The 13,278-nt window shown below is 33.0% G+C and overlaps 1 protein-coding gene across 6 annotated transcripts in view; it reads left to right on the top strand.

The window, feature by feature from the left end:
• The window catches only part of FOXN2 (forkhead box N2), a 57,511-nt gene extending 45,527 nt beyond the window's left edge, over window positions 1-11,984 (top strand). For 5 of the 6 annotated variants that reach the window (XM_057558500.1, XM_057558498.1, XM_057558502.1 and 2 more), the window contains exons 4-7: window positions 418-482; window positions 5,911-5,979; window positions 7,494-11,053; window positions 11,140-11,984. In XM_057558500.1, the coding sequence (XP_057414483.1) occupies window positions 418-482; window positions 5,911-5,979; window positions 7,494-8,017 (658 nt within the window). In that variant the 3' untranslated portion in view covers window positions 8,018-11,053; window positions 11,140-11,984. The remainder of the gene's footprint in view (window positions 1-417; window positions 483-5,910; window positions 5,980-7,493; window positions 11,054-11,139) is intronic. The other variant, XM_057558503.1, reaches the window with a different exon arrangement.
• Window positions 11,985-13,278: the final 1,294 nt, after the last annotated feature.

Here is a 13,278-nt window from a genome sequence, read left to right as displayed (position 1 = left end):
TATTTCTATAGTAACACCTGTATTAATATCATATCAAACTTAGGCATCCAATACAAAATCAAACAGTAACTATTATGTATTGTCTATTGTTCCAGGCATTTTAAATTCATTATTCTTATTTAATTATCACAGCAACCCTATGTGGGAGGTTTAATTATTCCTGTTTTACAGATGAAGAAACTAAAAGATTAATTATTTTGCCTAAGAACACCCAGATAGTTGTCATTTAAACTTGGATCTTATGCTCTTTCTGCTTTGGCAGACTCTTCCTAAACTGAATAGTATTAGCAAAGAAAACAAGGTAAAAATAGTTTGTGTTTTTTATTGTACAAATTAGTTGTATTTGTAACTAAGTTCTATAAAATGTGAAATAAAGATCTTTTATAAGTATGCTTGTCTTATCTCTTTATTTTTCAGTGGTTCTTTATCACCTCACTACTTAAGCTCTGTACTCAAGCAGAACCAGGTGCGAACTCTCAAAGGTATGTGAAAGATCAGTATTTTAAATCATAAAAACTCAGATCAAAAATCAAAATTTTTGTTTAATTATTTTTTAATTATAAAAATATTAAATGTTCATTGTAGAAATTTTGGAAAATAAAAACATTTATAAAAAAGAAACTAAAACGTACCTTTTATTCTGCTGCTAGCTTTTTAATTGGGGTATACTTGATGGTATACTTGATATTATATGTTTCAGGTGTACAACATAGTGATTCACAATTTTTTAAGGTTATACTCCATTGATAGTTATTATAAAATATTGACTCTATTCCCTGTGTTGTACAATATATCCTTAAAGCTTATTTCTTTTATGCATAGTAGTTTGTACCTCTTAATCCCCTACCCCTATCTATCTTGCACCTCTGCTGTTCACATTTTAATACAATTGCTTTGGTCCTTTTTATGCCTTTCACATGAGTAGATATGTTTGTGTGCATGCACATACACCCCCCACCTCCCACACACACTTTTTCTCCACTGGGATTAATTATACTGTGTATACTGTTTTATATCCCTGTTTTCATTTCCTTTTTTGTATACTTTTCCTTGAAAATAGGGAAATATTTCTTAGTAATGCCCGCAATGGAGAATTATCTTTTTAAGTCTGTCAGACTAGTATAGAGGTTGACAAACTATGTCCCATGGGCCAAATCTGGCCTGCCACCTGTTTTTGTACGGCCTTTGAGTTAGGGATGGTTTTACATATTTCTTTTATAGGTTAAGTGTAAAGAACTATAATTTAGGAAGAAAGCAATAAGTTAACTTTTAGATTTTGTAGACTTTTAAAAAGTAGGTCAAAATTCTGAAATTGCAGTTTCCCCCTGCTACTCATAGTATTACAGGTTAGTGATATATTAACATAAGTTTTCCTAGCATTGTTGCTTTGGAGCCTACAGATGTTTCTATGACCTTTAAAAATAGAAATTCCCAGACTAAAAGCCTTTCTGTGTATCAGAGATATTTAGGCTCTTTAGAACTACACTAAGCCAAGCCTAGGAAACAATATGATGGTGGTCTGTAAAAATAAGGGAGGGAAAGAGTGTGAAAAAGCTTAAGAGGACTCTGCAAAGAAGTTAAGCGGATTGGGAGTCTGCTTCAGATATGTTGTAACTTAACATAAGGCAAGTATCCATTTTCCTGTTACCTGCATGAGTAAATGTGCTCTCTTTACATTTAGGTATTGCTGAAACTTCCTTTATCTTTTTATTACCTCAGTGAGTTCTGACCCTTAGTCTTTTAAGCTTAGTTCATATACGCATTTTGAGAACATTTTCTCTTTTGAATTCTGGGGTTTATTTAGAATCTCTTCTTGCTCTTGTTCAATTCCATCCAAATTCTTCTTCTTCCTTTGGGGAGCAGCTTCCACAACTAGAGCATAGGTACTTCTCCTTCATATAATGAGTTTACATCTCTCCATGACTGCTAACACCTTACGTCCCTCCATCTCTATCATTGTGAGTCTTAGGCCTATTCCCCTTCTAGTAATTAACTTGGTGGGGAGGATGGTTGGCATTCTGTCAACCAATGCAAGTCTGTCCTGGAATAGAATACACAATTCTCATGAGTTTTAACAGGAAAACGTAATACCACACAAAAACTTAAGAGAATTTATAATTAAGTCAGGTTGCTCTAGCACATATTCATAGACTTCTGAGGAAATTTGCTTTTTCATAACTCTTGATATTATTTCTAGGGTAAAGTTTGAAAAATACAACGATAAATCAATTAAACATTCAACTGTTTATTCTACAAGTACTTGTTGAATTCCTCCATTGTGCCAAGCATTGAACTGGGTGCTTTGGGATATGCAGAGATGAAAGAGACCCAGGCCCTACTCTCAGAAAACATACAGTTTAATTGAAGAAGATTGACTAGAATTATGCAGAGTACATTGGGAGAAAAGGAAGTGGGTGGCAAATTAAGCTTAGAGGTGGGTCAGGAAAGGCCTCTTAGAGGAGAAACTGTGATGCTTGAGCTCTGGGCCTCAGAAGTTGGGAGGATATTTTTGGGTAGAGGTTTGGTGGAGGACAGTTGCTGGGTCGGTAAGTATGGCTGAAACCTAAGAGCATAGAAGAGGACCAGGTAGCCTCGGTCCAGTAGCTGTAGATGTGATCGTTTAGTGTGAGCAAGGCAAATGAAGACGTTTAAGCAGGCATTAGCCAAATCAAGGAGAGCTTATTTAGCATAATGAGTTTGAACTTCTTCCTGTAACTATAACATAAGTTCGCATTGAGTTCCTGACTGTGGTGTTTCGCACGCATTACAGCAACTCTTTGAGGTATTGTTACCCTCTCTTACAAATAAGGAAACTGAACTTTGGAGAGATTAAGTAACTTTCTCAAAGTCACACAACTAGTAAATGGTATAGAAGGAACTCTGATTTCAGAGCCTGCACTCCTACCAGATATGAGGCGTTGGAGGAACTGCTGAAGGTCTTTAAAGAATGAGATGACATTGTCAGTTTTGTGTTTTGTAAAGATCACTGAAGTTTCATTGTTGGCTCCAGTATTAGAATCCAATATAAGATTCATCTGTCACTTCACAGAATCATCTTTTTTAAAGTCTAATTTTTTTTGCTCATCTTGCCAATAGCTATTTTACAGTATTGTATAGCGGGCAGCAGGAGGCACAGGAATCTCATACTGAGATAGCAAAACAAAACCTGTTTTTGTCAATATTTGGTGTGGGTTTGGAGTAAATTCATCTGTTTAAAAATATTTATCGAGCGCAGTTGTGTGCTAGGCACTGTTCTAGGCACCAAGGATATGTCAGTGAACAAAGAAGACAAAAACGGAGCTATATTCTAGTTAGTAAATTTTAGTATTTATACTTAAGCACTAACATACTACAAGGAAATATGAAACTTAGACAGTTAATGAAGTTAGGGGCTAAGTGCATATCTAAGTTCAAATTTAAGGTTACAAATTAGCATAATTTTTATCTTAATTGAAATGAAAGTAAACTGGTGGTCCAAGCAGCTAAAGTCTTAGTAATTTTTTGAAATCACTCTCCTACTTCTTTAAAGAATCACGAGAAACAGCTTCTCTGTTTGGATGCTCTGTAAATGTGTATATTGGTTTTGATAAAGGCAGTAAATCCTATTATAGTTATTACTTAGCTTACAACCATTTAAATTCTGCCTCTGGTTCTCATATCATTCGTTAAGCAAATGGACTGAGAATCAGATGATAGAAACTTATTTGTCTTATTATAACCCTTACTTTCACATAGTTAAGACTGATGTCTTTTAAATTTTTTTCTCAATTATTGTTAATAATTTCTTAGCATAATAATTTCTTAGTTTATACCAGGAGGCATAAATTAACACTTATTACAGAGATTTATTTGAACCAGTTATTAAATCAGTAGCATATTTTGAACTCCAGTCAGAACTATGAAGGATAAAAAGGGAAATAATATGGCTTTTAACTAAGTTGTTGTTGTTGTTATTGTTTAACTCACTGTTTTGATGGCTCTCATGGCTCTAATGACAAATGACTGTAAACTGGAAGTGAATTATAGGATTAAACTAAATAGTGTCAGAGAAAATATATACAAAAGACTTTATAAAAGAACCAAATTTTCATTCTTCATGAACTGAATATGTTAAATAATATAGCTAATAGTATGTTTATTAAAACCACAGCACCATCTTTAAAACAGCATGAAGTACTTACTAATGTAAAAAGCATTATGAAGTGTGTTCAGTTGTGACAATAAACAAATAAGTCTTAAGTTTAATTTTAATACCAAAACTGATTTGGTACTATAAATAAAAATTGTTTGTAAAATCTACACAGTTTTTGTTCCAAGAAGTTCAAGATTATATTGATAATCAGGTGTTCTTGATGACCGAGACAAATCATTGATAATCAGGTGTTCTTGATTACCGAGTGTCTGGGATCATTTCTCTGGTGCTTATTTTAACACTGAAGTTAAACTTTTTTTTAGTTAATTGGCAAGGCATTGTGGGAAGCATACTTAGCAAATGTTCTAAACCAAACAAATCAGATGTAGATAAAATCCTTTTGCAAAGAAGTAATTTCATGTGGGAAAATTCAAATTAATTTGCCTGTAACAAATTCCTACAAGAAATAAGGGTATTTAAGGAATACTTTTCCTATCATTCTACTGTTATAGAAACAGTACCTAATTTTGTTATTATTTTAAGAAAGGAAGTGGTATTCATGCAGCTTTCTTATTTTGTCAGGATAAGTCTCTTAGTCAATTTTCTTTAGTTTTAGGTATTGTATTTCAGAAATTAAGAATATTTTATAGGTGCTTCATTTATAAGATTAATAAATTTCCTGAAATTGTTTCCTCATTATAATGCATTTCAGTATTAGATTCTCTCCCTCACTACCACTCCCTTTTTTTTTTTAATAAAGTTGGAAACAAGGTAAATATTTAATTATTTCATGGAGCAGGAGTCTCTCTGTTAGTATAATGCCATGCAAGTTGTGCCCTGTACAAGGACACCTGGCTGAGGCGGTGAATGAGCTTTGAAATCAGCCCACACTCCAGTCCCCAAGCTGTGCGCCTTGGTATAGGGAAACATTCACCTGGAGGCGAGTTGTTTTTTTTTTTTTCCAGTTCACACAGAGATACAATATGGGCTATAGCTGTACCTTTTTTTCTTCAAAGACATGTTAGAATACTGAACTCTATCATATTGTAGTCAGGTCTCATTTTGAAAGATAGGAATTGGAGAGGTCTTTGTTTTGCTAGCCTCTGTGGCTGTGGCATGTGGGAATCACTGATTCAGATTCTTTTTAACTTGCTGTTTTTTTCTGCCTGAAATGCTTTTCCTTTGGATGTCTTCATGGTTTCATTCTCTCACCTCCCTGAGGTTTTTGCTCAACTGTTAACCTCTCCTTGAGGCCTTCCCTAACCTCTACTTAAAATTGCAACCACCTTTCCCCACATTCTGTCTCCCTTCCGCCTTAATTCTTCTCTTAATTATACCATTTTACTTTTATTCAATCACGATTATTCAGACTAACAGAGATGGCCAAGATGGAGAGGGGTGAACTTTTAGTACAGAAGTAGGTATGAGAGCATAATGACCTCTGGAATAGAACCTGCTGATTTTACCAGCCTTTTAAAACCCATTTTTCTTACGGAATATCCATAATTATGTTTGAGCTCTTGAGTATTATATAAATCTGTAGTACTTGTAGGCTTGTATATAATTATGACTAAAGACAGTATTAATATTTTTGTGTTTTCTTGGCTAATTTAATCTGTTTAAGGGCAATCCTTATTGAAATGCAGGTCAGGTTCTTATTTTCATTGTGAATAATTAAAGAAGAGAACTTTCATTATCTCTAGTACCTCTTAATTCTCCTTTATAATAGACTCTCTTTTATAAAGAACATGGATATTATCACTCTTTTCCTTTTTCAGAATCTGATATTGACGCTGCCACTGCAATGATGCTTTTAAATACTTCTATAGAACAAGGAATTTTGGAATGTAAGCAATCATGCTTTCCTTTTTAAAATACATTTTTTGTGAGTGCCTTTCAAATGTCTTTTTTTTTTTTTTAATATTTATTTATTTGGCTGCTCCAGGTCTTAGTTGCGGCACACGGGATCTTCACTGTGGCATGCAGGCTCTTTTAGTTGCAGCGTGTGGGCTCTTTAGTTGTGGCATGCGGCGTCTTTTAGTTGCGGCATGTGGGATCTAGTTCCCTGACCAGAGATAGAACCCGGGCCCCCTGCATTGGGAGCACGGAGTCTTAACCACTGGACCACCAGGGAAGTCCCTCAAATGTCATTTAGAATGCAAAATATTTCAGTGTTACAGGCAAAATTACTTCTTTCTAACTAGATTGTGTTTTCATCTGAATAACTTAGTTTCTGTTTTATTGTATTTCTTTTAATTTATGTGAGAAATTGAGAGATCGAGGTTAATGCTGTGATAGATCTTGTTACATTGACCAAGAAATGAAGAAATAAATAGCATACTTAGAAATTAAGCTTGAAGATTTAAAAGTAAAAATGAAAGCTATGAATAAGAAAACATAGAAAAGTATGTTTATAACCTTGAAATGGAAAAAGCCTTTTTTGAGATGAGATGCAAAATGCAAAATCCATAAAAGCTGTGTAAATTTAATTAAACATCAAAATTTTAGAGTTCTGACAACAGCAGATATCTTTAAGCATAACACTGGGACAACATACTTCTTCACTTTATATAATAGACAAAGGAATAATATTGAGTATATATGTGTATATAAAAAAGATTTTATAAGTAAGAAATAAGGAAACAGTTCAACAGAAAAGTCAGCAAAATATATGAATAGGTGGGCCTCAGAGAAGGAAATATATAGATGGACAACACACGTTTGAAAAGATGCAGCTTCTCTAGAAATCAGTGAGATGCAAAATGAAACAATATTGAGATACTATCTTTTTATCCATGAGATTATGAAAAATTAAAATGATTGATAATATTAGGGGTTAAGTATAGGAAGTGGGTATTGTCATACACTGTAGAATATAAATTGGTACAACCATTTTGGAAGGCAGTTTGGAAATACCAATTAAAACTTAAAATGTGTGTATTCTTTTACTTATTAATTGTATTTCTTGTTATCTCTCCTAGAAAAATATTGCATATGTGTAAGAAAAGGCATGTGGATGGATTTTCGTTGCAGTATTATTTGTAATAGTGGAAAACTGGCAACAACCTAAACACGAATAAGTAAATGGTTAGCTAACCAGTGGTACATTGATATTGAGGCATTCTGTGCAAGCAGCTCAAAGTAATTATATTGTCCATGGAAGGGTCAAGACATACCATTAAGTGGTTTAAAAATGTTTCACATTAATACCTACAGGATGATATGGTCTGCATAAAATTTAAAAATCCACAAAACATTACCAATCTAAAGCACTTATTCAGGAGTGATATAGTAGTTTTAAATGGCCTGTTTCTGCAATCAAATGCATTTGATTTATTGATGGAAACTTTATTTTCCACAGGTGAGAAGCCTCTTCCTCTTAAAACAGCAGTGCAAAAAAAAAGGAGTTATAGCAATGCATTTAATCATTCCAGTGCTATGCGATTACACGAGAGTGATTCTTTAGCCACCAGCATTGATCCAAAAGAAGACCACAATTACAGTGCAAGTAGCATGACAGCACAGCGTTGTGCATCCAGGTCTAGTGTGTCTTCCCTGTCTTCTGTGGATGAGGTATATGAATTTATCCCAAAGAGTAGCCATGTAGGAAGTGATGGCAGTGAAGGATTTCACAGTGAAGAAGATACAGACGTTGATTATGAAGATGATCCTCTTGGAGACAGTGGCTATGCATCACAGGCTTGTGCAGATACCTCTGAAAAAGGGCAGCCAGACAAAAAGATGCGAAAACAGTCATGTCAAGAAATTGATGAGGAGCTCAAAGAGGCAGCTGGATCTCTGCTCCACCTTGCTGGAATTCGTACATGTCTAGGTTCCCTAATAAGTACTGCAAAGACACAAAATCAAAAGCAGCGGAAAAAATAGAAATACTTATTAGTGTGAAATTATTTTTAAATGTGGCAATACTCTTCTACTTAATTCTTTACAAGGGATATCAAAGCCATAATGGACTTCTTTTGTTTTAGGGTGAGGGAGGGGTGCTAATTACCTGTTTATTTCTAAACATTTTTGTTTTTTAAATTTTTATTAAATAATTGCTGTTAGGATCATGCGCAATCATAAATATGATGTGAAGTCCTAAAAGCATAATTTCTGTGATAAGTGTGATAAGATTTGGAAATATTATGTAAAAAAAAATCCCCAGCCTCTGTCTTAAAGTTGTAGGGAAAATCTTTTATTCTATTGTGTCCAAATGTAAGAATTGGCAACTCTGTAACATATTTTTTTCATTTTCTCTTCCAATCTGTAATTAATTATAGTTGCTGATCCAGCTAAAAATTTTGCTGCTTTCTTTCTCACATACTCCTCTCTTGACACATGCAGTTCAGTAGGATGAGATTTCAATTTTTTATTTTGTCTTAATTTTTGTTTTTAATTATTTTTTGTTGACACATGAACAAAGTTGAATATAAATTGGAAAAGATCCTAGATGTCTAGAAAGTTCCTTTTGGATACATAGGCAGTATAGCAAAAATTCTAGGATTTAGAAAAGGCAATTTTGTGATGTAATTTCATTTAAGAACACTCTAATTCCTATTACAATATTATCTTTCAAATTTTTTAACTTCCCAGATATTGCATAGCATTTATTGGAGCCATTTGTTCTTTCCCAAAGTGCTTTGCAACCATTGTTTAAATTTTAGCCACTAACTGTCTTTGTTGAGGAGAAACTATCCAATGAAAGGATATAGCCATAGAGTGTATTAGGAAGTTAACACCCATTTTGGCACACTTCTGCAATAAGAGGATCTTTCATTTGCTTGTTAAATGTGCTGCATTCTGAGAATCTTGTAGTACGAATGGAGTGTAATCTAATATAAACATTTTGAATACGTATTACTTATGTTATCGTAAATAAAGGTAGATCATTTAGGAAAAAACTTCTGCCCAAACTTTGTATGAATTAAATTTGTATGTGCACCCAGTTAAGTTAAAGGATTTAACAAAACTATAGAGACAAAATGCCTTCGTGGATTTCAAAATTCATATAAAATTTAATCTTACATGATACATCCTTTTGAGGAGGCAGTGTAATACCTATTATGTGCCATTAAATCCATGCTAAAAGATTTTGTTACTGTTCGAAATGTGTTTTGACAAAGGCCTTTTTCAGTATTTGAACAAATCTGCTTGTATGATACATTTTTTCATATCATTTATATAATGTGACTATATCATTCAAAAGGAACAAGGGATACTAATAAAACTAAACTTATTCACTATATATTTTTTTTACAATGGCAGAAGCAACTTTCCAAAAGTTCAGTCTTATCTCATGCTACATCCTGTTTCATAGACAATGACCTTGTTTTCATTTTCTGATAATTTCATATATACATATACATACATACACACATAAGCTCACGATTTTGGTTTGTTACTTTCAGCTACTTCTATGACAATAAAGCATTTTCTTGGATTTTTTTTTAAACAAACAAATATTTTTAACTTGTAGAGTTTATTTGGGCAAAACTGAAATGAGAAGCATAATGAAAACGTCTTTTTCAGTTGGCAAGACTTTAAGCCAGGGATAACAACATTAATATTATCTGTCCTGTTCCCATGTTAATTGTAATTGAACCTGGATAGCCACATTAATAGAATCAGTGCTGTTGAAAAATAGTAATCTTTCAGTTTGTTGATAATGAATAAGTGTGCAGGATGAGGTATTGGATTTTTTTGTTCTTCATATATGTCACATCTGCTACAGAAAATGGCTAACCCAAGTTAACATCTTTTACTGTAGACAGTGACTATAACACCAAAAATCGTTTTTACCACAGTATAAGTAGTACACAGATTATAAAAATCATTTTAATAACAAAACGTTTTTAAGCTATTTACTGTGGCCCTCTGGATAGACCTTATTAACAGTGTTTTAATGATCTGGTTCCAATTTATCTTGTTCAACTGAAATTCTGTACCACAAATGTTCTGTCTGGTTCCTGTCCATTAGATAATTAGCATTTGTGAAGTAAAGGAAAATAAGATAAGGAGGGGGAAAGTCCTTCCCAGTTCAAATAGAGATCTTCAAAGTTATTTTTGTCTTAATATAAATAACAATAACTTTAAACTTGATTTTCTCTCCCTCTTCATTGTACTCTTCGCACAAATTTAAAAGTTAAAAGTTCTATTCATCACTAGCAAGGTCAATAAACTTTCACACTAAAACCTAACAGGAAGAAGTTATAGGATATTATATATTGAATTCTTATATAGAATTCAGTGCATCACTTTCCATGTGCTGATTTACCAAGGCAGTTATTTTTAAGGTGAAGAACCTTTTTAATTATGGTCCCCCATTAGTACTTCCATAGACATCCCATTCCTCAGGTTTGTTGAGATAAAAATATGGCTAATAACCACCCAGTTAAGGAAGGTCATTTCAAGTCCTATGGACTGGAAATTGTATTTCTAAGAATATATTACTAGCAAATTTTACTATAATAAAAACAAGTTGGCAATCCTGGAGAGATTTTATATTTTAAAACTGTGACTTAAACTAACATATAATTTACCTTGCATCAATATAAATTGTTACAACCAATTCCAGTTTATAATAGATCCCTAGTAGAAGTTTTAACAGTTAATCTTCATCTTTCACATCCCAAATAGAATCAGTGTTTCATGAATATGTATTTTTGAAATTTATTTGTGCAATATATTACTAAGTTAGTTCATGTTTTATTTTACTTTTCAAATTCAGAGAAAGAAAGTATTACATGGAGAAGCTAATTATTGGTGGATCACCTCCTTTTTTCCACCTTTGAGCCTTTCATGTCCTCCTTGTAACCAATGTGACTTCTCTTAACTAAGATTCCTTTGTATATAGTAAAGTTTAGAATATATATATTTTTTCTTTTGCTACTTTCTGAGGCATTATGTAAAGGGTCATACTAGGTCATCCTTTGTATATAGTAAAGTTTAGAATATATATATTTTTTCTTTTGCTACTTTCTGAGGCATTATGTAAAGGGTCATACTAGGTCATCAGTTAAATATATGTTAGCACGAATTCAAAACTAGAGAAAAGTTTTAAGGGGGGAATGTGTGTGTCTTGGTAGACCAGGAGGCCTTTCCCAGCAATTTAAGCAACAGATGTGAATACTTCACGAAGCTGTGAAGAGTATTGTCTTAAATACTACAGTAACTTAACAGCCTTTTGTGAAGACCATAGCATTTAATTAAGAAACTTTGAGGCTTTCTAGTTGACATATATTTTATAGTTTTTTGTTAGTTTGAAATGTTATATAAGCTTTGATTTAAACAAAGTTTGCTTTAGTATGTTAATGATGTAGTCAAAATATTTATTAAAAGACAAAGTAGAGTATTTTAATGTTATACCTGCCATTTTTTTTAAAGCACATTTTTTGCATCTAACTGCCAGTGCCATTGTCAAAACTTGTTTTTAAAATTGTTGTACATTTCTTATTAAACCAAGTGCTTAATTTTAAAGTATTATGTTGCCATTATATAGTGTATAAAAATGTATAACTGCCAATTCATTGTAACTATTATTTATTTTTAAGTGAAAGTGTAAGAATGCTTTCTGATTCAAGAAATTTGGGTTATTAAACTGTCCTTATCCTCTTTTCTAAAGTAGCATAAAAATTACCCTGAGTTTGAGTTATAATTGCCAGTAAGTAAATGACCAGTCCAAGTGAACCACTTCTCAGTTGCCAGTCTTTGCTCATATTAAAAACAACTTAACAAATGTTTAATTTTTGTATCTAATCTCTGATTATTAAATTGTTTATAAAGTTTATTTTTACCAAAGAGATGCAATTCATTATGATAAAGTATTACAGAATAAACCTTGTTTTATAACATACTTGTACTTTCTCTGTCCTTTGGGGGTTGGTAGTGTAGATGTAGGTGGTTCATACTCCTACACACACACACACACACACACACACACACACACACACACTCTTTCTATTCCAGTGTTACAAAGTTGGAGTCATGCAGATGAAGAATAAAAGTTTTAATTTCAGAATTTTTTAAAGGCTATTTTTTGAAAGTATTCTTTTTCCTGGTTTTTATATGTCATCTTAATCATTGAAAGCTAAAATAGTGTGAATTACATTATTCTCTTCCTGAAGTTGAACTTTTCCTGTTCGTATATATAATGAGATATTTTGAAATATAACTAAGAAATTGATTAGAATATGTAATTATTAAAGCTATTTCTGAGAATTCCCTGGTGGTCCAGTGGTTAGGACTGTGCACTCTCACTGCTGAGGGCCTGGGTTCAATGCCTGCTCAGGGAACTAAGATCCCACAAGCCACACGGCACGGCCAAAAAAAAGACTATTTCTAAATACAGTTGACCCTTGAACAACGTGGAGGTTAATTCACGTATAACTTATAGTCAGCCCTCTGTATCTTCAGTTCCTCCGCAAAGGCAGATTCAACCAACCGTGGACTGTGTAGTATTGTAGTACTTACCTTTGGAAAATATCCAAGTATGAGTAGACCCTCGAAGTTCAAACCCACTTTACTCAAGGGTCAACTGTACAGTAGTTTTACTTCAAAAATACCCATAATAACCACCTGTTAAAAATTGGGCATCCATTGTAAAATGGAATAATCTACAACCAATACTTTGATTTTAATTCCCCCTGTCACTTCTTTGAAGTTCTGTACTGGTCATTTAAATGGTAGTATCTACCTAGAGTTGTGTATTCAAAATGAGTTGGTGAGACAGCCATATTGATTTTAAACTCCCTTTGAAATCCAGATTCATTTAAAAATAGCCATTTGGGATTCATGTATTTGTCCCTTTAAAGAGAGAACCTTATTCTCACTATTAGATTCACCACTTTCTCACTCATACAAGTTCTGAGCTAGTATAATTTTTATACACCATTTTTAGAAAAATATTAAAATATAGGTTAAAACATGTTTAGTCTTTTCCTTGAGAATTTCAGGACATGGATTTTTTTTTTTTTTGGAAATGAAGCTAGCAAAAAGTACAAAAATTTAGATATAAAAGTGTTGAGAATCTTTAAGAATGAAAATAATTACTAATCTTAGAAATAGCCATATTGGGGCTTCCCTGGTGGCGCAGTGGTTGAGAATCTACCTGCCAATGCAGGGGACACGGGTTCGAGCCCTGGTCTGAG

Source organism: Balaenoptera acutorostrata, chromosome 12, assembly GCF_949987535.1.
Source record: "Balaenoptera acutorostrata chromosome 12, mBalAcu1.1, whole genome shotgun sequence".
Lineage (NCBI taxonomy): Eukaryota > Metazoa > Chordata > Mammalia > Artiodactyla > Balaenopteridae > Balaenoptera > Balaenoptera acutorostrata.
This window is presented reverse-complemented; position numbering and strand designations above follow the sequence as displayed.